The sequence below is a fragment of the Panthera pardus genome, unplaced genomic scaffold (genome assembly GCF_024362965.1).
Source record: "Panthera pardus isolate Hobbes unplaced genomic scaffold, ASM2436296v1 HiC_scaffold_15, whole genome shotgun sequence".
NCBI lineage: Eukaryota > Metazoa > Chordata > Mammalia > Carnivora > Felidae > Panthera > Panthera pardus.
In genome coordinates, this window is record NW_026526710.1 from 1622443 (window position 1) to 1646260 (window position 23818).

The 23818-nt window shown below is 54.5% G+C and overlaps 1 protein-coding gene across 1 annotated transcript in view; it reads left to right on the forward strand.

Annotated features, from left to right (window-relative positions):
• Positions 1-23818, forward strand: part of ABCB9 (ATP binding cassette subfamily B member 9) — a 28894-nt gene that overhangs the window by 2062 nt on the left and 3014 nt on the right. Inside the window, 11 exon segments of the mRNA XM_019467603.2 lie at positions 3678-4362; positions 9651-9765; positions 10260-10390; positions 11267-11472; positions 13844-14041; positions 15259-15387; positions 18202-18390; positions 18878-18922; positions 18924-19052; positions 20927-21086; positions 22827-22963. Of these exon segments, the coding sequence (XP_019323148.2) occupies positions 3762-4362; positions 9651-9765; positions 10260-10390; positions 11267-11472; positions 13844-14041; positions 15259-15387; positions 18202-18390; positions 18878-18922; positions 18924-19052; positions 20927-21086; positions 22827-22963 (2040 nt within the window). The 5' untranslated portion in view covers positions 3678-3761.

The following is a 23818-nucleotide window of genomic DNA, read 5'->3' on the forward strand; positions in this document are numbered from 1 at the left end:
TATGGGACCATGGTGCTATAGCTGCTCTGTGCCCAGGTCACTGGGTGACCCTAGACAGGCCTCACCCCTTATTCTCTGTGCCTCAGTTTCCTGTGCTTCATGTGCTTCACATAGTCCATGATGCTGGAGTGTGAAACTTTGCTTTTCCCGGTGCAGATGAACAGCTGGGGTCCCCGTGTGGGTGGCTGTCCAACGGGGTTGCCATAACCCCAAGCGGAGGGGTGTTGGGAAGGAACTCCCCCAGTGACTGGGCTTGGGGGCAGGAAGAGCCGGCTACGTCCCTCGGCAGGTCTCTGGCAGATACGCCTCCTGTCCCACTTCTGAACCCCAGCTCCTTTCCGGGGCCAAGGAACTCCTTGTGCCCACCAAGAGGTGAGCAACAGCCAAGGTGGCTGGCAGGGCCTGGGTAGCCGGCGGTGGCTTGGCCAGGAGGCCTGGCGCGGCACCGGGCCAGGAGCGTCCCTCCCCGGGCTCCGACTCACGCTCGCCCACTCGCTGGCTCCCCGAGGCCTCTGCATTGCAGCAGACGAGAGCCTCTGCCGGCAGCCCAGCTGGGACTTGGGGTGGAGCAAGGGACTGGGCAGGGGGTGTCTGTCCCCGCCATCCCTACCCCTGCCCCCTCCCCTGCCCCCGGTCCCATTCAGCCCTGCCTTCCTTAGGAGATACAGCTGCTGACAAGGTAGCCTTCTCTGGGACTGATCTGAGTCTAGTCAGAAGAGCTGGACTCTCCGTGGGGCCCAGGCTCAGGGACTGTCACACCCCTGGGTTCTTTCTGCATCTGAGACCCCTCCTGAGCATCAGTAGGGGTCTCGCCTACCCCCTGAAGAGGCTGTTTTGGAGCATTAGGGCTTTGGAGTTGAGAGCCCAGATTTTAGAACTCCGTGGCCTGGGTTCACCTTCCAGCTCAGCCACTTACTTACTAGCTGTGTGATCCGGGACAGCTCACTTAACCTCTCTGTGCCTCATCGTCTTGACTATAAAATAGGGATAATAATAGAACCTACCTCACAGGATTCTTGTGAAGATTAATGCATTTAAAGCACTTAGAACAGTGTCAGACACACATTTACGTCAATCAGCATTAGCTGTCGGTACCGTTGTCACTGTTCTCATCACGGATGCCATCGGCTCTGCCTCTTGGCTGAGCCCCCTCTCGTGCAGACTCTATTTTCCTTTGACAAATACTCCCTGTTAGCACTTGTTATATTGACAAGTGTTTTAGCTTAACAGTGTAGAACCCAGATTCTGGAGCCAGAGAGCTCTGGGTTCAAATCCCAGCTCTGCTACTCACCAGCTGTGTGATCTTGTGCAAGTTCTTAACTTCTCTGGGCCTCAATTTCTCCATCTGCTAAAAGGGGATGGTGAAAGTACAAACCTCACAAGTTGTGAGGATTAAATAAACAAACACATATGAAGTGCATGGCCTATATAAAAGGCTGGGCCTGAGGTGCCTGGCTGGCTCAGTCAGTAGAGCGTGAGGCTCTTGATCTTGGGGTCCTGAGTTCAAGCCCCACGTTGGGCATGGAGCCTACTTAAAAAGAAAAATAAATTAAAATCCTATTAAGAAATAAAAAAATATATATATATGTATATGTATATGTATATGTATGTGTATATGTAATGCCAAGCCCACAGGAAGGGTTGTGTTTACATAACTGCTTGTACTTAAAAAAATGTTTTTAAGTTTATTTATTTGAGAGCGAGAGAGTGTGCATGAGCAGGGGAAGGGCAGAGAGAGAGATGGAGAGAGAGAATCCCAAGCAGGCTCTGCGCTATCAGCACAGAGCTTGACATGGGGCTCAAACTCTCAAACCGTGAGATTATGACCTGAGCTGAAACCAAGAGTCAGATGCTTCGCCGACTGAGCCCCCCCAGGCGCCCCATGTTTGCTTGTACTTACTGGGCAGCTGCTGTGCACCAGGCACAAAGGTTCAGAGTTAGGTGCCGGGATCCTTCACATACTGGCTCAAGTCCTGGCTTGGCCCTTTGTTGCAGAGTGATGCGGGGCACATGCTTTGCCTCTCTGTGCCTCAGTTTCTCCAACTATGTATGGGGTGTGGAAGCAGCCGCCTCATGGGGTTGTGTGGGGTTTCTAGCACTCCAGAACGTGAGCCAAGAGACTTTGTGCACCAGAGCTGTTGGGGAGGAGGTCTCTTGAGGTGGCCCCCTTTCCAGTCACTGCTCACTCAGAGTGACCCCTCCCGGTGTTCCGTGCCTCTCCTTTTCACTTGGGGACTCCAGAACTTTGTCCATTTTGCAGATGGGACGATAAAGTCCCCAGGATGAAAAGGGATGGAGCCGAGTCAAGAGGCAGCACTCAGAGGCACATGCCCAGCCTAGTCCCAGTCCTGCCCTGGACAAGCCCCACTTCCAAAGTCCCCACCGGGCCCACATCCTGCAGTGTCCCTGCAGCTCCCGGGCTCTCCCAGGCACTGGCTCAGTCCCGGGGGGCCCAGTATGGGGGGGTGCTTTGGACAAAGCAGACATTAAGCTCCAGAGAGCCAAAAGGGCCCAAGTCAGGAGGTGAAGGGCAACCTGGGCTGGAGGAAAAGATTCTGGAAACTTCCAGGCGGATGTGAAAGTCCCTGGGTTGCTCCTAGGACCTGCGGTCACCCCCTCTTGGTCTAAGAGAGTAAAGTTTTATTTGGGGAGACGAAAGGCCTGATTTGGGGAGGAGAGAGCTAAGCAAACATTTATTTATTAAGCACCCACTGTATACGGTGGTAACAATCAGCAGCAATTATTACGTGCTAGGCACTGTGGCCAGAACTGATGCTCATGCATCGAACCTCATGCTGTTTTAAAGCTGATCTCAATTTTGTCCGCAGAGTCCTCCAGATCCCCTGCGCCCTCACCCCCCAGGCCACGTGGGGTGTCCTTGCCTCCCTCAAGCACATCGGCACACTCCTACCTCGGGGCTGTGGGGCTGACTATTCCAGCGGAAAGTGCTTTTCCCCCAGATAGCCGCATGGTGGACCCCCTCACCTCTTCTCGATCCTGCTCAAGTGTTACCTTCCTAGCGAGGTCTTTCCCGGACCCCCTGTTTCAAATTGCCCTCAGGGCACCTGGGTGGCCCAGTCGGTTAAACGTCCGACTCTTGACCCCGGCTCAGGTCATGACCTCACGGTTCGTGAGTTCAGGCCCCACGTCGGTCTCTGCTGGGGATTCTGTCTCTCCCTCTCTCTGCCCCCTCGCCACTTGTACTCTCTCTCACTCAAAAAAAATAAACTTTAATAAATAAATAAGTAAATAGATAAAAAAAAAAATTGCCCTCGCCATTTCCTGGACCCCCCTATTTAAAACTGTCCCCATTGCCCCCCATCCCCTACACCCCATTCTTTCCCCCCCAGCCCTATCTCTTAACTGTATCGTTTACTCATTGTGTTTCTCCGTCTCTGACCGGAGTGTTCCATCTCCACAGAATCAGGGATCTTTGTTTTTGTTCGTCGTTAAATCCCAACACAAAGAACAGAGTCTGGCCCACTCAATAAACCTTGGTGTTCGGTAAACATTCCTTAAATGAATGGAATCTTCACGAAACTCCTGGGAAATCAGAATGCTTGTCATTGCCATCTTGCGGATGAGGAAACCGAGGCGTAGAGATGTCAAGTGACTTGCCCGAAGTCACACGGCCAACAAGCGGCAGACCTGACCTCCTTGCCCTGTCGCCCCTACAGGTCTGGCCTCACCCCACGGACAATGGCCTTGCCCCCGTGAGCTAGAGCCCGCCCCTCGGCACCTGCCCCTCGCCAGCCAGCAGGATGCAGCTGTGGAAGGCGGTGGTGGTGACCCTGGCCTTCATGAGCATGGACGTCGGCATGACCACGGCCATCTACATCCTCAGCCACCTGGATCGCAGCCTGCTGGAGGACATCCGCCATTTCAACATCTTTGACTCGGTGCTGGACCTCTGGGCGGCCTGCCTGTACCGCAGCTGCCTGCTGCTGGGAGCCACCATCGGCGTGGCCAAGAACAGCACCCTCGGGCCGCGGCGGCTTCGGGCCTCCTGGACGGTCATCGCCCTCGTGTGCCTCTTTGTGGGCGTTTACGCCATGGTGAAGCTGTTGCTCTTCTCCGAGGTGCGCAAGCCAGTCCGGGACCCGTGGTTCTGGGCCCTGTTCGTGTGGACTTACGTCTCGCTTGCCGCTTCCTTCCTCCTCTGGTGGCTGCTGTCCACGGTGCGGCCGGACGCCAAGGCCCTCGAGCGGGGGGCCGGAGCCGAGGCCGAGGGCTTCCCTGGGGAGGACCGGCCCCCGCGTGAGCAGGCGTCTGGGGCTACGCTACAAAAGCTGCTGTCCTACACCAAGCCTGACGTGGCCTTCCTCGTGGCGGCCTCCTTCTTCCTCATCGTGGCAGCTCTGGGTAAGTGAGGCCCCGGGGGGCCTGGCAGGCACCCGCCAAAGCACTCGAGGGGGTCACAGCCACCTGGTCTTTCCTCTTAAACGTTTGACATTTTTCTCACGCGGTCCAAACAGCATTTTGATATGGGAGGGTGAACACTGGAGAGTTTCATTCCTAATTCTGCCTGACTACCCTGATCTCCCTGCCTAGGGCTAACTACAGCAAAATGTTCTAGAAGCTCCCAAGTGGGTGGGAAACCACTTTCTTTCGTTTCTTGTATGTTCTTCCAGTGTTTCCTTACAGAGCTACAAGTAAAAAAAAAAAACATGGTACTCTTAACCACCTCTCACACGCTACCTTGCTATTTCGTGCCTTGCTTTTCTTGCTTAGCGATATATTTTTGGAAATTTCCAATCAGCACCTCGTCCTTTTATTTGGCTGCATAATAGTAGTCCGCTGTGTGGCTGTAGCAAAGATTATACAGTTGGCGTCTTGCGGTCGGACCCTCGAGTTGTTTTGAGTCTTTTCTCTTACGGTAAATAACCTTGTTCATACACGTTTCATATAAATGGGGGTATATCTGTAGGACACATTTCCCGGAAGTGGATCACTGGGTCAAAGCATTTTTCTGGTAACGAAGCAGAATGTACGAGAGAGCCTCAGAACATGCTGTCTGTGATAAGAATAAGTATCGTTTGGGGAAACATTTACTTTAGTCACGTGTGCCTACATGTAAACGTGTCCTGGTTTGTCATGTAAAATGAATTCGTTACCGCGGTTCTGGTCCGAACAGTTTGTTTTTAAATTTTTGTTTTTAAATTTTTTTTTTTTAACGTTTATTTTATTTTTGAGACAGAGAGAGACAGAGCATGAACGGGGGAGGAGCAGAGAGAGAGGGAGACACAGAATCGGAAGCAGGCTCCAGGCTCTGAGCCGTCAGCCCAGAGCCCGACACGGGGCTCGAACTCACGGACCGCGAGATCGTGACCTGAGCCAAAGTCAGATGCTTAACCGACTGAGCCACCCAGGCGCCCCTTTAAATTTTTTTTTTAAGCTTATGTATTTATTTTGAGAGAAAGAGAGAGCGTGAGCTTTAGAGGGGGAGAGAGAATCCCAAGCAGACTCTGAGCTGTCAGCATGGACCCCGACAGGGGGCTCGAACTCACGCACCGTGAGATCATGACCCGAACTGAAATAAAGAGTTAGACGCTTAACCAGCTGAGCCACCCGGGCGCCCCTGGTCCAAACAGTTTGAAAGCACTGCTCAAACAACGTGGGTAGGAAGGTGACATCTCAGGGTCAAAAGTCCGTGGGTCCCGGGGGGCGATAAGGCCTGGTCCTCGCCTGGCTGTGTGCCTGTGGGCAAGTTAGCGGACCTTTCAGAACCTCACTTCTGTGAAATGGGGATTGTTGGCATTCTCCACGTTTCACGATGTTGTAAAGCTTGGAGAAACAGGAGAAAGACAAGTACGGAGCTTGGTACGAGACGGTAAGCTCTCAGGAACGTTAGCCGTTAGGCGTTGTTACACGTTTAAGACAGTGTCTGGGAGTGGCCACAAAGCCAGAGTGTTCTCAAAGAGGACAGGCAAGCCCCGGAGCTGACCCCTTTCCTCTCACGGTCCACCCTCTGCCCTCTCAGTCCCAGCCCCTTGACCGCTGTGCAATTTTATGCAAGTCACTCAACGCCTCTGAGTCTCAGTCCCCTCATCTGTAAAATGGGCATAAAAATAGTACCCATCGCAACAAGGGCTGAGGAGGTGCGGGACGTTAATATGAGTATGACACCACAGACAGCTTCTACCACACAGAAGGCTGCCGAGAAATTGTAGTGGCTGTGAGTATTGGGATGACCCCTTTCCATTTAACCAGATAGTGTCTCCTGCTCATGTTTCAAGGTCCAAATGTTCCCTTCTCAGAGAAGCCTCCTCGAATTCTAGTGACTTGATCTCCACCTTTACCTCCACCTCAGTTGTAGCACTGGTGCCATGAAAATCATGCATCCACTGTCCTGCCTCCCCGACCAGGTTTTGAGCCCCTTGGGGGGGGTAGGGGCCAGGTCTGCCTCACCCCGGGTCCCCCCCCCCCGCCCCAAATCCTGGCACAGAAGCAGGCTCGCCGAATGAATGAACAGATGACCGACCAGCGTGCCCGTGTGGGCAGCTGTCACCCATGACCTCGTTTCCCCCTCCTGCCGGGGCCCTGTCGTCAGCTGCCTGTGCTCGGGGACTACAGATGTCCTGAAATACAGCTGAGCAGATTCCGCCAGCCTTCAGGGTTGTGTCGAGGTGAAGGGCTTAGACTTGAGATCAGGTCCCCACCTGTCCTGGTAACTTGAGGCAAGGTTATTGAACTTGGCCAAGGCTGTTTCTCATCCTGAAAGTGGGGTTTTGTTGGGCTTGTGAGAATTGGGGGAGCTGGGGAACGGTGCCTGCAAAAGGAAGTACTTCACACAGGTTAGGGACAGGGGCTACTGATAATTATTCTCGATCAACAAGTGCCCAGGAGGGGCCAGCTTTTTCTGAAACCTCATAATCTGAAAGAAAAACCGCCCATTGTGGGGAAAAACGGTGAATTTTAGGGTGGAACATCTCCTCTCCAATTGAAATTCTTTAATATGGACTTCACACCAACCCAACTAGAAAACCTTGGGCAAGTGACTTAGCCTTTCTGAACCTTGGTTTCCTCATCTGTAAAATGGGAATAATGATAATACCACACCTATGGGATTACTGGGGGGCGTTTGAGACTTGAAAGAGATGGGAGAGCAGATATCCAGTGTAACAATGCTCCAAGCAGAGGGAATGGCCCGTGCAAAGGTCCTGAGGCAGGAACATGCCTGGTTGTGAAAGGAAAAGCAAAGAGGCCTTGGTAGCTGGAGCTGTAGGTGGGGTTGGGGTTGGGGGCGGGAGAGTAGAAGATGAAGCCAGGGCACTGGCAGGTGCCTGATCATGGAGGGCGCCATTGACCGCTATAAGGACTTTGCCTTTTACCCAGAATGAGATGAAAGCCTGAAGGCGGATAAGGTCTGACTTGGCTTTCATAGGACCCCACTGTGTGCAGGGTGGAGAACAGAGGGGCAGGGACGAGGGGAGGACCAGGAGTTGTCTGGGAAAGTCCAAGGGAGGTTGGACCCAGGTGGGGACAGTGAAAGAGACTGGATTCTAGAAATGTTGACTCTTTTTTTTTTTTTTTTTTAATATTTATTTTTAAGAAAGAGTGAGAGAGTGTGAGCTGGGGATGGGGAGAGAGCAAGGGAGACACAGAATCCAAAGCAGGCTCCAGGCTCCGAGCTGTCAGCACAGAGCCCGACACGGGGCTCCAACCCACCAACCGCGAGTTCATGACCTGAGCTGAAATCAGTCGCTTAACCTACTGAGCCACCCAGGCGCCCCTAGAAATGTTGACTCTTAAACAACACGAGAGTTGGTCGAAAACACATGTATATCTTTTGACTCCCCAAGAGCTTAACTTACGAAGAGCCTCCTGTGGACCAGAAGCCTTCTTGATAATATAAACAGTTGAATAGCACATATTTTGTGTATTCAATTATTGCAACAAAGTAGTGTATTCTTATGATGAAATAAGCTACAGAAAAGACAGCCTTCTTAAGAAACCATAAGGAAAATACGTTTACAGTCTTGTACTGTTATTTATGGGGAAAATCTGCGTGTAAGTGAGCCTGAGCAGATCAGACCCGTGTTGTTCAAACGTCACCCGTGGTTTTTTTTTTTAAGTTATTTATTTATTTTGAGAGAGAGAGAAAGAGAGAATGAATGCAAGCGGGGGAGGGGCAGAGAGAGAGGGAGAGAGAGCATCCCAAGCAGGCTCCGTGCTATCAACGCAGAGCCCGACACAGGGCTCGATCTCACAAACTGTGAGATCATGACCTGAGCCACATGATCAAGAGTCAGTCACTCAACCGACTGAGCCACCCAGGCGCCCCAAGGGTCACCTGTATTTTGAAGGTGGAGGCACAGGATTCGTCAGTGGGTTGGAGAGTTTCGTGTGATTCCTGTGCAGATTTGACAAGAGCAAATCGCCTAGCTTAGCACGGCGCCTCGTACCCAGTAAGGGCTCCGTAAGTGTCCGTTGTGCTTAATATTATCCTTGGTGTTTCTTGGAGCTCGCTGATGCCCTTTTCTTCCCTGTGGGTAAACTGAGGCCGACCTCCAGTTTAGGTGGACTCCACAGCGGTGCCTGGAGACCCCATCGAGTGGAGGACCGTGGGGACGGAGGCCCTCTAGGTTGCCACCTTGTGGTCCCTGTGCCAAGACCAGCAGAGGGCAGCAGAGCCCCACAGAAGGCCTCACTGTCCTGGCCGAGCCGGTCCCGCAGAGCTGGCCAGGGAAAGGGTGTCAAGACCAGCCCAGGATTCATTCGCTGAACTTTACCGAGTACCTACCGTATGCCCAGGCCCATGCCAGGCTGTGCCCTTCGAAAGCACTGCAGTGACAGCGAGGACACAGCCTGGTCCAAGCACCTTCAGTCCTGAGATGAGAGCGGGCCTTCCGGGTTATTGGGAGGGAAGGGATAGGAAAGAGCCCCCAGATGGGAGGCCAGTTTGGGTTTGCGTCCTGGCCCTGCCTCTTAACTGCCCCGTGCCGTGTGACCTCAGGCAAATGACTCAGCCCCTGAGTCGAGTCTCCCGTTCACCTCTGTGCCATGACATGGGGGTGGCGTCCCGCTAGCCCCCTCTCGCCACCCTGCCCGGCGTTGTTCTGAAGGTGGGTACAATAAGTGGGTGCACAGTGACGTGGCAAACTGTGAAGTGCGCCACCGAGAGGGGCTGGGTGGCCGTTTCCAGCATCATTGGAACCAAATACCTACATCTCCTGAGGCTGGGAGCTTCTGGAATTTGGACTCCGGGGCCCTCCGCCAGTGAGAAGAAGGAAGTGAACTTTGGCCGTGTGGCCTGGTGAGCGTCGTCTCATCTCTCGGTTCCACTCTCCTGCTCACCTGTCCAATGGGGGTGGTGGCAGGCCCACCCACAGAGCCTGTGCAGAGATGGCGCCGTGCGCTCGGGCCTCGTAGCCATTATGAGCGGTACTGACCCAGTCTGTATAGGCCGAGTCACCCGTGTTTCCTGTGTTCCTGTTCCCTGGAAAGGGGGGGGCATTAAGCAGTGCGGGCCCCTGCCCCGCCTCCCGCCAAGGTGAGAAGCAGGAGTTTGCCGAGAGAGAGCACCCCATCCATCGGTGGAATGAGCCGAACAGGCGGTGTGCGGGCTTCTGGAGGCTCAGGGGGTGGGGGGGAGGGTACGGGCTTCCCGGGCTGCAGATGCCCCCTGAGCCCACCATGTCTCCCGGCAGGAGAGACCTTCCTTCCCTACTACACCGGCCGGGCCATCGACGGCATCGTCATCCAGAAAAGCATGGAGCAGTTCAGCACGGCTGTCATTGTCATGTGTCTGCTGGCTATCGGCAGGTAGCCTGCTCTCACCCCCACGCCCTGCCCTCTAGGGCCGCAGCAGGGGAGGGAGGTCAGGGGCCAGCGCCTGAGAGGGCTGTGCCCGGGTGGGCCGGTCACCGTGGTAACCAACAACCAAACTGGCTTCGAGCCACCTCCTCTTGTCCCTAAAATTGGCTTCGGTCCCTGAGGGTTCCCCTTTCGCCCTCCCTGGCTATTCTCCAAGTGCCCTTCTGGAAGGAAGAGGGTTCTGACCGGCAAAGCTGGATCCTTGTGCCCGGTGAACACAGTCCCCTCACAGCCCTCACCTTGGGGGACTCCAGGCAGGGAACAGGGGAGACCGTGCGGTGGCAGCAGCCCTGGAAAGGGGCTCGCTCAAGGTTGGGTCCCTCCCTGCCTCCCCCCTGCAGAGTGGCCCTCGCCTGCCAGCAGCGGGAGGGGGCAGCTGGGTTATGGTTGCTGGTTGTCGCAAGGACGTCGTGCTATATATAACATCTCTTATCTGCAATTAGCTCATTTGCCGCAGGTATTCGGGGAGGCATTTTTACACTCATATTTGCCAGACTGAACATTCGCCTTCGAAACCGTCTGTTCCGCTCGCTGGTGTCTCAGGAGATGAGCTTCTTTGACGAGAATCGCACAGGTTGGTCCTCCTGCGGCCTGGGGTAACCTCGGCGGCCTGGGGCCCAGCCAGGGTGGGCTGGCCTCCCGTGGAGGGATTAAATGGCTGGCTTTTCCTGCTATCCTGTTGGGGATAGAAACACCCCCGGGGGCCCTGCCTGAGGCCGGGAAGCTGGCCTGCTGGCTGAGGTTTTGGTATGAGCTGTGGCCACTGCAGGGGGACCCTGGCCAGGCCACTCCTGCAGGAGCCAAGGCCTTGCCTTCCGCTGTTCTCTGGGAAGCACCAGGGCGGTGGCCCGAGAGGCTCAGCTCCAAGGGGACGAGAGGGTTGGGGTGCGGGACAGAACAGGCAAGGCAGTAATAGTATCCGGCCTAGATCCCAGGCTCTGAGATAGAACAGCCTGGGTGCAAGCCCTGGTTCCACCACTCGCTAACTTAACCTCTCTGAGCCTCTGTTTCCCCATCTGTAAAATGGGGACAATGGTAGGAGCTACCACGGGCTTGCTGTGAAGCTCTTGGCCCGGCAACTGCTCAAAGTTTCTCCTCCCCACCAGCCCAGATTATTATTTCTGTCCCCTCTGCCAGTGACAGGGAGGAGATACGGGCTTGGTCCTGGCTCAGTCAGGGACAAGTCACGTGGCACCAAATGACCTTTCCCTTTCTGAGCCTCGGCTGCCTTCTCTGTACCGTTGGGATGTGATGTCACAAGATGCTCGCGAGGAGGGCTGGGCTCAGAGCAGCCCTCCGGGGGGTGTCTTCTCTTCCCTCCCGTCCCCACCCAGAAGGTGGGGGACGCCTGAGCTCCCTGGTGCCTGTCTTGGAAACCCCCCAGTGTCTCCTGCCCCCGCCCGCAGTGGGCCCGTTGCCACGGTGGGGACTGAGCCTGCCTGTGTTCCAGGGGACCTCATCTCCCGCCTCACCTCCGACACCACCATGGTCAGCGACCTGGTCTCCCAGAACATCAACATCTTCCTGCGGAACACGGTCAAGGTCACAGGCGTGGTGGTCTTCATGTTCAGCCTCTCGTGGCAGCTGTCCTTGGTCACTTTCATGGGCTTCCCCATCATCATGATGGTGTCCGACATTTATGGCAAGTACTACAAGGTAGGTCCCGCCTGCTTCCCGCTGGGGTCTGTGAGCCGCTCCCGAGGGAGGGAGGCGCCCCAGGAGGGGCCCGGGGGCACCACGGGGGGCTGGCGAAGGACTCAGCCCGAGCGGGTGCTCTCCGTATATTCATTCACTGTGCGTTCACTCGTTCAAGGAGTACAGGCCCCGGGATGCATCAGTGAGACAGAAAAGCTTCTGCCCTCAAGGGGTTTATGTTCTTGCGGAAGACGCAGACGATAGCAACAATAATAATAGCAACAATGTGTAATATGATGCCAGATGGTGAGTGCTAAGGAGGAAAAGGAGAGAGAGAGAGAGAGAGATGGGGAACTCTGGGGGGGCTGCCCTTTTAAATCGATCTTTCTGGGGTGCCTGGGCGGCTCCGTCGGCGAAGCGTCCAACTGGGGCTCAGGTCACGATCTCCCGGTTCGTGAATTCGAGCCCCACGTTAGGATCCGTGCTGACGGCTCAGAGCCTGGATGGAGCCCGCCTCGGATTCTGTGTCGCCCTCTCTCTCTCTGACCCTCCCCCACTCGTACTCTGTTTCTGTGTCTCTCCCTCTCTCAAAAATGAATAAACATTTAAAAAAATGTTTAACTGGTCTTTCTGAGGAGGTGACATTCGAGGAAAGAGGTGGACAGCTCGGGGAAGCGTGTTCAGAGCTGGTGCAAAGGCCTTGCGGTGGGACGTGCCCGTATGTCTGAGGAGCCCCAGGGAGGCGGGTGATGCCAGGGCGTGAGCAAGGGAGGTGATGAGGGTCGGGCTGTGGGCCTTTGTGAGAACTTTGGTTGACGCTCTGAGCGCAGCCGGCGCTGGCTTTCCACAGAGGGTGCGTTCGTCCGTGTGGGGGAGGCTCGGGCCCCGCGCGGGCGGCCCTCAGCCACCACGCAGCTGTGGGTGGCCGCAGCCGCTTCTGGCCACTCCTTGGTGCAGCCTCCGCCAGGCAGGTTGGCCCGCGAGCTAGACCCCCACCTCACCCCCCTCCTGCTCCCCACCCTGGTAGGTGCTCCAGAGCCAGAAGGGACTGAGGCCGGGTTTAGACAGGCACAAGCGGCTCTTTCCCCGGTGACCCAGGCCGGAGCGACAGGCTTTGACACGTGATTGGCTCAGCGTCCCAGGCTCACTAGAACCTTTGGTGCCCGTGACCTTAGGCCAGCCCCAAAATACATCCACTCCCCACAACCGTCGCGTCGCCTCCTGGCAGAGTTGACCGCCCGGGAGGGCCCTCTCCCCCATGGTTCCGGATCACGGGTCTCTGTTTTCCTCTCTCCGAGTAGAGAAAGTAAATATGTGAGTTGGAACTGGTGCCATTTCCCTTCCTCTGCTCCCGCCCCACCCTTCCTGCCTCCCTGCCAGCCCCTGGGACGGGGCAGGAAGCCCAGAGCCTCCCCCCATCTGCCCGTGCACACCTCAGGCCCCGCCAGCAAGTTCTGCTGGGTGGGGCTAAAGGAAGCTCAACGTAGGTCTCCTGCTTGTACCTCAAAGTGTTGAATCTAGCCACTGAGTCATCGCCACAAGCTACATGTGCGCTGTCCACAGCCAGACATGACTCAGGGCATGGCATGGCTCCACCCAAGATGCCACAACACACCGCATGCTTCCAACGGCCTCGTGGGACATGCCCCTGCACGATCCTAGCCTGGCCTCTCCAGCAGCCTTCCTCGATGGCTTGACGATATAAGCATCTTACCTACTACAGGGTCTGAACAGCTCTGCCCAGGGGCTGCTTCCAGAACTCTGGTGGGCAGTAGTCGGGTAGTCCTACACTTGGGACTGCCTCTCAGCTATCCATACCCAGTCATATACACAATGCAGGCGGATTTCACAGCCTTCTGCCACCATCTAGAACTCAGCTAGGAGTTCTGGAATCTCTGTACCAACCCTCAGGCTCTACCATAATTTAGTGTATGTTGATAATATGAACAGCACCCCCTTCATAGTTGGTGTTTCTTGGATAGTGTACAACCTGAACAACCATCCAGAGCATCTCTGTCTTATACTAGCACAGGATCAGGTGTTGAGGCTCCTTTTCTGAGAGGATTACCAAAAACTGAGCCTGTGATGGTGAATAACCTCCATTTGGTACTGCAGATGACTTAATAATCAGCTCCCCATCCCTCAGGAGCTGGAACCTCAGGACCTCATCCCAAGAACCCATCTGGCGTCTATTCTCTGAGTCTGTCAAATCGAGCTAGAAGGAGAAGGGAGACAGTGGGGATCTCGGTCTTATCCTTTTGTCCCTGGAACTCCCTGCATAGGCCTGGCACCAACTAAGGGTAGGAAAAACCCAGAGAGGCGTAGAGGCTGTTGGATGGTAAGACTGTCTGTTTGGGGGTCTCCTCCTTCTTGTCCCCACTCCTGCCCGTAGAGGCTCTCCAAAGAGGTCCAGAACGCCCTGGCGAGGGCCAGCAGCACGGCCGAGGAGACCATTAGCGCCATGAAGACAGTGCGGAGCTTTGCCAACGAGGAGGAGGAGGCCGAGGTGTACTCGCGGAAGCTGCAGCAGGTGTACAAGCTGAACAGGAAGGAGGCGGCAGCCTACACGTACTACGTCTGGGGCAGTGGGGTATGTGGGGCAGGTCCGACTGCCGGTGGGGGTGGGGGACGGGACACCAAGATGGGGAGATCCCTCCGTCAGGGCGCGAGCCTGGGGCCCTGCGTCTCCGTGTCGGGCTGGTTGCCCTTGGCTTCGCTCTGTCCCACCTTTCTTTCTGCTGGTCCCTGGGGCAGATCTTTCTGGAAAAGAATGCAGCCTCCCAGTAGATGTCTTCGCAGGGCATCTCCTCACTCCCTCTCACCTGGGCATGGGCTTGCTAGGGAACATCCTCGCCCAGGAAGGGAGTCACCCCGAGGCCACTGGGACCCAACCGAGGCTGCCGTCTGGCAGGTCCTAGGTCACAACCCCACAGCCCCCCACTGGAGTGTCTGGCTCACTCCCTGGGGGTGAGTCACGGCCCCTCCCTGGAGGACGGGGAGTTCTTGGAGCCCGTTGCTGTCCGTCGGCCACATCTGGGAGGGAGGTGGGCACAGCGGGGGTAGGTATGAGGAGGGTTTGGAGTTTAGGGGGGAGAAGGAGTGTGATCCCAGGGCACAGGGCAGGCTGCCCAGCCAGAGAGGAGAAGGGGCCCAGAAATCCAGCTCAGCTAGCCAAGCCGCCCAGACCATCTGCCCGCCGACAGGGATGCCTTTGCCCCCTGCACAAAGGTGCTGACCTAGCTCTAAACCAGCTGGGGGTTCGGGGCGGGGAGAGGCAGAGAGCAACCCTGGCCTGTCACGGGTGTTCGGGTTCCGCTCCTGTCCCACCTGCCAGGCGCTGGAGGTGGAGGGAGACAAGAGCGTCCCGGACGCAGCCCCTCCTTCAGGGAAGCCGGCGGGGCGAGGAGACACTTCCCATCGTCCCCCTCCGTCTGGCTTGCCGTGCGACCTTAGCCAGCGGACCGAACCTCCCCGAGCCACGCTCTTTGCAGCGAGGAGGAAGACACAGCTCCCGCTTGGCCTGGCTGAGGCGCTTGGGCTGCGCCGTGCGGGCCAGGGCCTTACAAAGGAGGCCTTGTTCTCTGCCAGGCCTGCGGCTCCCTCCAGCTGGGGGCCTTCGCAGGGAAGAAGTCCGGGGCCCGGGAGCGGGGAGGGCACGCGTGACGGCCGGCCACCAGCGTGTGGGAGGACACCCCCGCCTGGCCGGAGTCTCGGTCTGTGGCTGGGGGGAGGGGGGAGGGAGCGGGGGGCGTGGGGGGTCTGAGCCGAGACCCCTGTGACCCGGGCCCCCTTGCCCTCTGCCCGCAGCTCACCCTTCTGGTAGTCCAGGTCAGTATCCTCTACTACGGGGGCCACCTCGTCATCTCCGGGCAGATGACCAGCGGCAACCTCATCTCCTTCATCATCTACGAGTTTGTCCTGGGAGACTGTATGGAGGTGAGGGGCCGGCTTGGGGAGGGGGTCCTGGGGAGCAGGAGGGATGCGGCAGAGGGGTCTAAACGGGGGAGGGAATGCTGCAGGTGACGCACAGATGGGGTATTTCTCAGTAGGCGGGGGAGAGAACATAATGCCGAGCATGACAATAATACCACCAAGTGGCAGCAGCTGTGTTTGCTGAGCAAAATGACAGGGACAGAGGTCATTTCAGGAAAGGCTCCTAAGAACACCGTGAGGGGTCTTAGTACTATTCTCCGTCCCAGTTCTCGGAAAAAGAAGCTAAGGCTCAGAGAGGTTAAGTGACTTGCCCACCGCGTTTGTGGGGGGACCAGGTTCAAAGCCAGATGGGTCTGACTTTATTTTAACCCACTTTGTAATGTTTTTTTATTTATTTTTGAGAGAGAGAGAAGGGGCACAAGTGTGGGAGAGGTAGAGAGAGGGGTACAGAGTACAAAGCAGGCTCTGAGCGGTCAGCGCAGAGCCCGATGCGGGGCTCGAACCCCCGAACCGTGAGATCGTGACCCGAACCAAGTCGGATGCCCAATCAACTGAGCCACCCAGGCGCCCCTGTTTTAACCCACTTATTTATTTTTTTTTAATTTTTTTTTTTTAACGTTTATTTATTTTTGAGACAGAGAGACAGAGCATGAATGGGGAGGGTCAGAGAGAGAGAGGGAGACACAGAATCTGAAACAGGCTCCAGGCTCTGAGCTGTCAGCCCAGAGCCCGATGTGGGGCTCGAACTCACGGACTGCGAGGTCATGACCTGAGCCGAAGTCGGACGCTCAACCGACCGAGCCACCCGGGCGCCCCTGTTTTAACCCACTTTAAAGAGTAGGCACCACGGGGCGCCTGGGTGGCTCAGCTGGTTAGGCATCTGACTCTTGATTTCGGCTCAGCTCATGAGCTCACGGTTCATGAGTTGGAGCCCCGCGTCAGGCTCTGTGCTAACAGCCGAGCCTGCTTGGGATTCTCTCTCTCCCCTTCTCTCTGCCCCTCAAATCCCCTCAAAATAAATAAACTTAAAAAAAAAAAAAAAAAGAGTAGCACCACAGAACAAACAGGGGTTGTTTTAGATTTCCTTAATTTGGGTTCCCCCAGGAGCAGACCCGGAGACAGGGAGCTGGGGTGCTCACGTCCCAGCGCCCGTTGGTCACTGCTGAAGGATGCTTGGAGTAGGGGCGTTAATCCCCTGGCACCGAGGGTGGGCCTTTGTGTCCTCCACTGATAAAGCTGGGGGCGTGCACGGGGGAGAGGGTGTTAGCCTCTGCAGGAGATGACACTTTGCATTGGCGACAGTCATACCTGTATGTCATTTGACACAGCAGCTCTGCCTCTGGGAACCCCGGGCTGCAGAAACACCCACACCGGTGGCCAAAGGTGTGTGGACACTGAGGGAAGGAAGCATTGCTTCCAATAGTGAAACTTAAAGCCTCCTCCAACGCCCACCGGTCAGGGATTGGCCAATAGGGCCCGTCCGTGTTCCAGAAGCAGTATGCCTGCACTATAAAAACTAGGCAACAGCCACAGAAATGGGGGTGCCTCTGTGTGTATTGGTATGGAAAGGACCCCGAGACCTCGCGTGAAGTGAAAAGGCGAATCCCAAAGCAACAGGAAGGGTCTGATCCCACTGGCGTAGTTTTTAAATGTCAGAATTATTTATCATATATGTGCGTGTGTTTGGAAACGCCCAGAGGAAGGACTGGAAAGATAGAGGACGCGGCTACCCAGGGCTGTGGGAGGAGGTGTGGAGGACCGTGGCCATGTAACGCTTGTATCTTAATAGGAATGATAATATCTTGATATTCGTGATAACGGTCCAGCTGTGCTGTATTTTTTAAGTTTATTTGAGAGAGAGAGAGAGAGAGAGAGAGAGAGAGAGGAGATGGAGAGACAATCCCAAGCAGGCTCCACACTACGGCGCAGAGCCCGATGCGGGGCTCAAACCCGTGAACCATGAGATCGTCACCCCCCTGAGCCAAAACCGAGAGTCAGACACTTAAACCGACTGAGCCCCAGGTGCCCCCCACCCCCACCCCCCTGCAGCTGTGCTGTGTTGAGGGCCTACCAAGTGCCAAACAGTGTTTCCATGGAACAATGACGCTGGTACTAAGGTCGCTCCCGCTTCCCCAACCAGGACACCCAGTCCTAGCACAGAAGGGCCTGAACTCAGGAACCAGCCGTGCCTGGGTTCAAGTCCCACCTCTGCCACTTCCCAGCCGTGTGACGTGGAGGAAGTTACACGAACTCTCTGTGCCTCCGTTTCCCCATCAGCAAAAAGGAAATAATGATAGAACCTACCTCGTAACATATACAAAGTGTTTGATGAAGTGAGTCATCATTCTTACTCACGTTTATACGGTGTATATTTTTACGCGAGGAGAACGTATAGCAGAAAGTAAGTTTTTTAAACCGAAATTTGAAAAAATGCTGTGGCAGCCGAGAGGGGAAGGTTCGATTCCTGTCCTGCCACATCTGGCTGGTTCAGTTAACTTCCCTGCCCTTCCGTTTCCTCCTCTGGGGGGTGATAATGCCCCTGTGCAGGATGCTTAGCTAGAATGGCCCCAAGGCACTGGTTCCAATGTGTTCTGACAAAAGGCATTGGTAGTTTTTGTTACTGCCCTTGTTTTTCATTATTGTCGTTATCTGCTGGACTAGTGGGGAGCCCCAGCAGCGTCCTGCACCCCCCAGAACTGCTGCTATGGCCCCCACTCTCCCGCACACCCCTTCATCTCTCTGGCACCATGGCGGGGGGGAGGGCTCCCAGCACTGGGGTGTCAGCGGGACAGGAACACGTGTCTCCTCCGCCCACAGTCCGTGGGCTCTGTCTACAGCGGCCTGATGCAGGGAGTGGGGGCCGCCGAGAAGGTGTTCGAGTTCATTGACCGGCAGCCAACCATGGCGCATGATGGCAACTTGGCCCCTGACCACCTGGAGGGCCGGGTGGACTTTGAGAATGTGACCTTCACCTACCGCACTCGGCCCCACACCCAAGTCCTGCAGGTGAGAAGGGTGCTCGAGGCCCTCCCAGATCGCCCCCTCCTTCATCCCGTGTCTTGCGCGCCTCCTAGAAGCCAGGCCATGGCAGCGTAGCCGGGATTGCGTAAGGCAGAGTCCTTGTCCTGGAATTTGGGCTGTAGTCAGGGAAGGCAGATCACTGACCGAGGAGTCCAAACAGTTAAGTGCTAGGAAGGCAACAAATCAGGGTGGTGTGACAGGGGCCGTCTACAGGGATGGTGTTAACAGTCAAGGAGGGCTTCTCGGAGGAGAGGACGTTTGGGCTGGATCCTGAACAGGGAGAGGAGGCACCCAGGGAGTAGAAATGAGCATAAAGTTACTGCCAGATCCTAGAAAGGAGAGCATTCCGGGGGCTGGCAGTGTGCAGCCCAAAGGGGCGTGAGCGGGTGGGGAAGGGTGCCTGCCTGTGTCCGAGGCTGGAGCTTCAGAGCCCGTGGCCCCACACCGTGCTATGTGCTGCGTGTCCTTGCAGAATGTCTCCTTCAGCCTGTCCCCAGGAAAGGTGACCGCGCTCGTGGGGGCCCTCGGGCAGTGGGAAGAGTTCCTGTGTCAACATCCTGGAGAACTTCTACCCTCTGGAGGGGGGCTGCGTGCTGCTGGACGGGAAGCCTGTCAGCGCCTATGACCACAAGTACCTGCACCGAGTGGTACGTGGAAGGGCCTTTGTTTGCCTCTGTGCGCCTTCCTTTTCTGGCTTCACCCTCGTGAGCCGCAACAGAGATGCCGAGAAGAGTGTTGTAGGTAAACGTACAGCTCAGAGACCGCCACCCCGGTCAACGGAGGGAACATTCCAGCACTCCTGCACCTCGTGTATCCCTTCCCTTCCCCCTGGAGGCCACGTCTCCCTGACTTTTATGATCGTCTCCTTCTTTAGTTTTACCATCTCTTTGTGCCTCTCAAACAGCAAAGCTGCGTTTTGCCTACTTTTGAACTTGATCTGGCTGGAATCCTAAAGCATGCATTCATCGCATCTTGCTTCTTCCGCTCAGCAGTTGTCTGTGAATCATCCAGGTTGAGGCTCTGGTTGTAGTTCATTCATTTTCGTTGCTGAATCTAAGGCATCTCTAGTACTTAAAGGAGGCTGTTCCTGACCATACGGTTTTTGGCAATCATTTCAGAGAAGGTTCCTCAACACCTGGGCCTGTGCTGGCATAAAAGCAGGGATGCCCTGGATGGTTGTTCGGGTTGCATACAATATGAGAAACACCAACTATGAAGAAAGCACCATTGCATCATCCACATACATTATAGGAGAGCCTGAGGGTTGGCACAGGGATTCCAGAACTCCCAGACAAGTTCTAGATGGTGGCAGAAGCCATAGATTGTGAATTGTGATTATTTGCCCGCCCGTCTGCTTCTAACCAGGGGGTAGATGGCTGAGCAGTGGTCTCAGGTGTATAAGGACAAGGCTGCTGCCCACCAGAGTTCCGGAAGCGGCCCTTAGGCAGAGCTATCAAGGCTTTGCAACAGCTGATACGCTCAGACACATACTATTCTTAGACTGTTAATATTGTCCTGCTTTTTGGCCAGCGGGTGAGTGCACGTGTGGAGGTGTTTCACCGCGGCCTTTTGCATTTTACTGATGACTAAACATATCAAGTACCTTTCCATATGGTTCGCTACTTGGATTTCCTCTTTTGTGAATCCCTTCTCTTTAGTTTAAAGTAATTTGTTTTCAATTTTCGTAAACCCAAAACAGGAAAATTCAACAATCTAACCACATTCCCATATATTCAGAGAATTTTGTAACTAAGACATAAGAGTTCCCCTCTGCCTCACTTTTTAAAATTCCACCCCATGGTGGTGACTCTGCTGTTAGCAGTTCAGTAAATATCCTTTCTAACCTGTTTCCTATCTTTATATAAATATATTGATATATAAAGGCACACATATAAGTTTTTTTTTTTAACAAAAACAGAATCATACTCGGTATGTGTATCTGTATATGTGTATATACAGATACACACACATATATATACAAATTTGATTTTATGGATACACTGTGATTATTAGCCAATTCCCAATTTATGAAATTGATTTTTTCCTCTATTTACAATGTCGCAGTGATACCCTCCATACTCTCATTTTTGTAGGCTACATTCCTAAAACTGGAATCAGGGGACAACAGCTTCTTTAAAATATTCTCTTTGGAGGGATGGGGTACCAGGGAGGTCTTTATGGCCCGGGGGCCTGCTGTGGCCTCTTGTCTTCTGACGTGAACAGACTTACATTCTACACTCTCTTTCCCAGCGAGCTGTCTTGGAGGTCAGGGAACTCAGCCCCAAGCAGCTAGCTTAGCGGGCCCCAGATTTTTGGTCGGGGAGCTGAGGTTTTGTACAGAAAGTGGACTCTTGTTTTGGAAGAAGAGAGGCAGCTGATGTTAGCAGCCAGGCACAGGCCCTGATCAGATTTCAGACCCAAGACCCCTGGCGTCAGGCAGGCCTGGGGCTGGCAAGGTTCCCGGTGACAGCTGGACGGATGAGCTCCAGGCCTCTCATGCCCCATCCTTTCTCCTGCACAGATCTCCCTGGTGAGCCAGGAGCCAGTGCTGTTTGCCCGCTCTATCACGGACAACATCTCCTACGGCCTGTCCACCGTGCCCTTCGAGATGGTGGTGGAGGCTGCACAGAAGGCAAATGCCCACGGCTTCATCATGGAGCTCCAGGACGGCTACAACACAGGTACAGCCCAGGAACATCACCTCCGCTGTGCCTGAAGGTCCACCTTCAGGGATGCGACCCTCTGAGTTGAGCATTGCACTCTGCCAGCTGCTCTTTATTATTTCAGGTGAAATTCACTTAACCCTTTGAAAGTGAGCACTTCAGTGGTGTTTAAGGACATTCACAGTACCAGGCAACAACCGTCACCTCTGTTGAGTTTTAAAAGATTATTATTTTAGGGGTGCCTGTGTGACTCAGTCGGTTGAGCATCCAACTCTTGATTTCAGCTCAGGTCATGGTCCCGGGTTGAGGGATCAAGCCCACATCAGGCTCCATGCTCAGCATGGAGCCTGCTTAAGATTCTCTCTCTCTCTCTCTCTCTCTCTCTCTCTCTCTCTCTCTCTCTGCCCTTGTCCCCTACAACACACATTCTCTCTCTGTCTCTCAAATTAAAAATAAACAGGGGCTCCTGGGTGGCTCAGTCGTTAAGCATCTGACTTTGGCTCAGGTCATGATCTCATGGTTCATGAAGTCAAGTCCCACTTGAACTCAGGTGAGCCCGAGCTCCACTTTGGGTAAAATACAAGCCCTGCGTCAAATGAGCCCACTGTCTCTCTCTCTCTCTCTCTCTCTCTGCACCTCCTGGGATTCTCTCTCTCCCTGCCCCTCGCTTACTTGTACTCTCTCTCTCTCAAAAAAAAAATTAGAATATAAATAAGTAAAGCATTATTTAAAATAATATATGTATTATATTAATGACAACTTAATTTTATGTTAATAAATTAATATTTTAATATAACAGATTTAGCAATATTGATTTATATTATATATTTTATTGTGTTTAATATACTTTAAAATTTCAACCCTTGTAAAGGGGCTATTCACATGGTTCAGAACTAAAAATATATACATATAATGATACATAATGAAAAGTTTTATTTTATCCCTGTCTCTACCCCTTTTTCCTCCTGTCCTAACAAAGCCTCTTTCATGAGCTTCTTACATGTACTTTTGGAGTTTCTTTATGCAAATGTGAATGTATATTTTATTTTTATTTTATTTTATTTTATTTTTTTTGAGAGAGAGAGAGCATGCTAGGGAGGGGGCAGAGAGAGAGGGAGACACAGAATCCGAAGCAGGCTCCAGGCTCTGAGCTGTCAGCACAGAGCCCGATGCGGGACTCGAACTCACGAACCGTGAGATTGTGACCTGAGCCGAAGTCGGACGCCTAGCCGACGGGGCCACCCAGGCACCCCTGCCTTGCTCCTTTTTTAAACAGTTGGATTGTATACCAGTGTATGGGCTTTATGATAATTTATTTAAATAAGCCGTTCAGTTTCCTACTGACAGACATGCAGGGGTCATGCATTTGTCCTTGTGATCACGGGCTTGCATGGTACAAAATGACAGACACAGAGGTGTGTGCAGCCCCAGGAAGGTGGGGGAGTGCCTGTTTCCCCACAGCACAGTGTACTATCAAGCATTTGGATTTTTGCCAAATGAATAAGTAAAAATTGGTACCCTGCTACCGGTGACTGTAGTCACGATTTGCACAAACAGGGAGGGAGAGCATCCTTTCGTGTTTTGGAGCTGGTGGTTGTCCCGGCCGGCGGCCCTTTGAACCACACCTTTTCCTGGAGAACACGGCTCCTATGGCAGCAGGGAAAGGCAGGATAGACAGAGGAGGGGACTTTTCTCTCTTCCCCAGGGCTGCCCTGGCCTCACCCTCTGCTCACTTGCCCCTGTCCCTTTGTCACACAGAGACTGGGGAGAAGGGTGCCCAGCTGTCGGGCGGCCAGAAGCAGCGGGTGGCCATGGCTCGGGCTCTGGTGCGGAACCCACCCGTCCTCATCCTGGACGAAGCCACCAGCGCCCTGGATGCAGAGAGCGAGTACCTGGTGAGTTGCGAGGGATGGCGGGGTGATGCCAGACAACGGAGCCAGGAGCTGGGAAGGGTTTGGAGACTCCATGGAGCCCTCCCCGGCTGTCAGTTTCCTGGACTGGGGTGTTCAGGGCTGAGGGTAGGGAACCAGGGGAGAGGAGACCCAGGGCTGGACCAGCCAACTGGCTCCTGGCAGACGTGAAATCATATGATACGGTTTGGAGTTGAGGCCCCACCCTCAGCTCATCACTTGAGCCAGTGTCTTCCGCTCTCTGAGGCCCACTGTCATTGGTAAAGAGGGTCCAACGGGGTATTTGTCACTGACTAGCTACCTCGGCCTCTCCGTGGGTTGAATCGTTAATTACACAGGCATTCACTGAGCTCCTCCTGGCCACTGGGCACCGTCCCAGACCCTGAGGTTGCAAGGGCTGGCTGAACAGACAGACAAAGGCCCCGTCCCTGCTGTGTTTCCATGTTTCCATTCCAGGGGAAGAACAAGCATGAGTTCAACCTGTGGCCTGTGCCACGTAGAAAATGAAACTGTCATTTGAGAGAGAGAGATCGAGAGAGGTCACCAGTGCCAAAGAGAAACACGGCCAGACATTAAAGCTGGAAAAAAACCCAGATTTTATTCAGTAACTACTGACAGTAGGGGAAAGAGCTGAGCTCCACTCTGATTTGTGCAGAGGTGAGAGTGGTGACAGGCGTTTCAAAGGAGAATGAAGGCATAAGGAGGCGAGCTCCAGGGAAGGCCTAGGAAGGGCTGGGCAGTGTGGATGCGATTAGCCGGCCGTGTCTGCTGGCTGGCAACTATCGGCCAGAATTCTGTCCTCCCACGGAGAATGGGAGACTGAGGCCCTGTCCTTCCTAG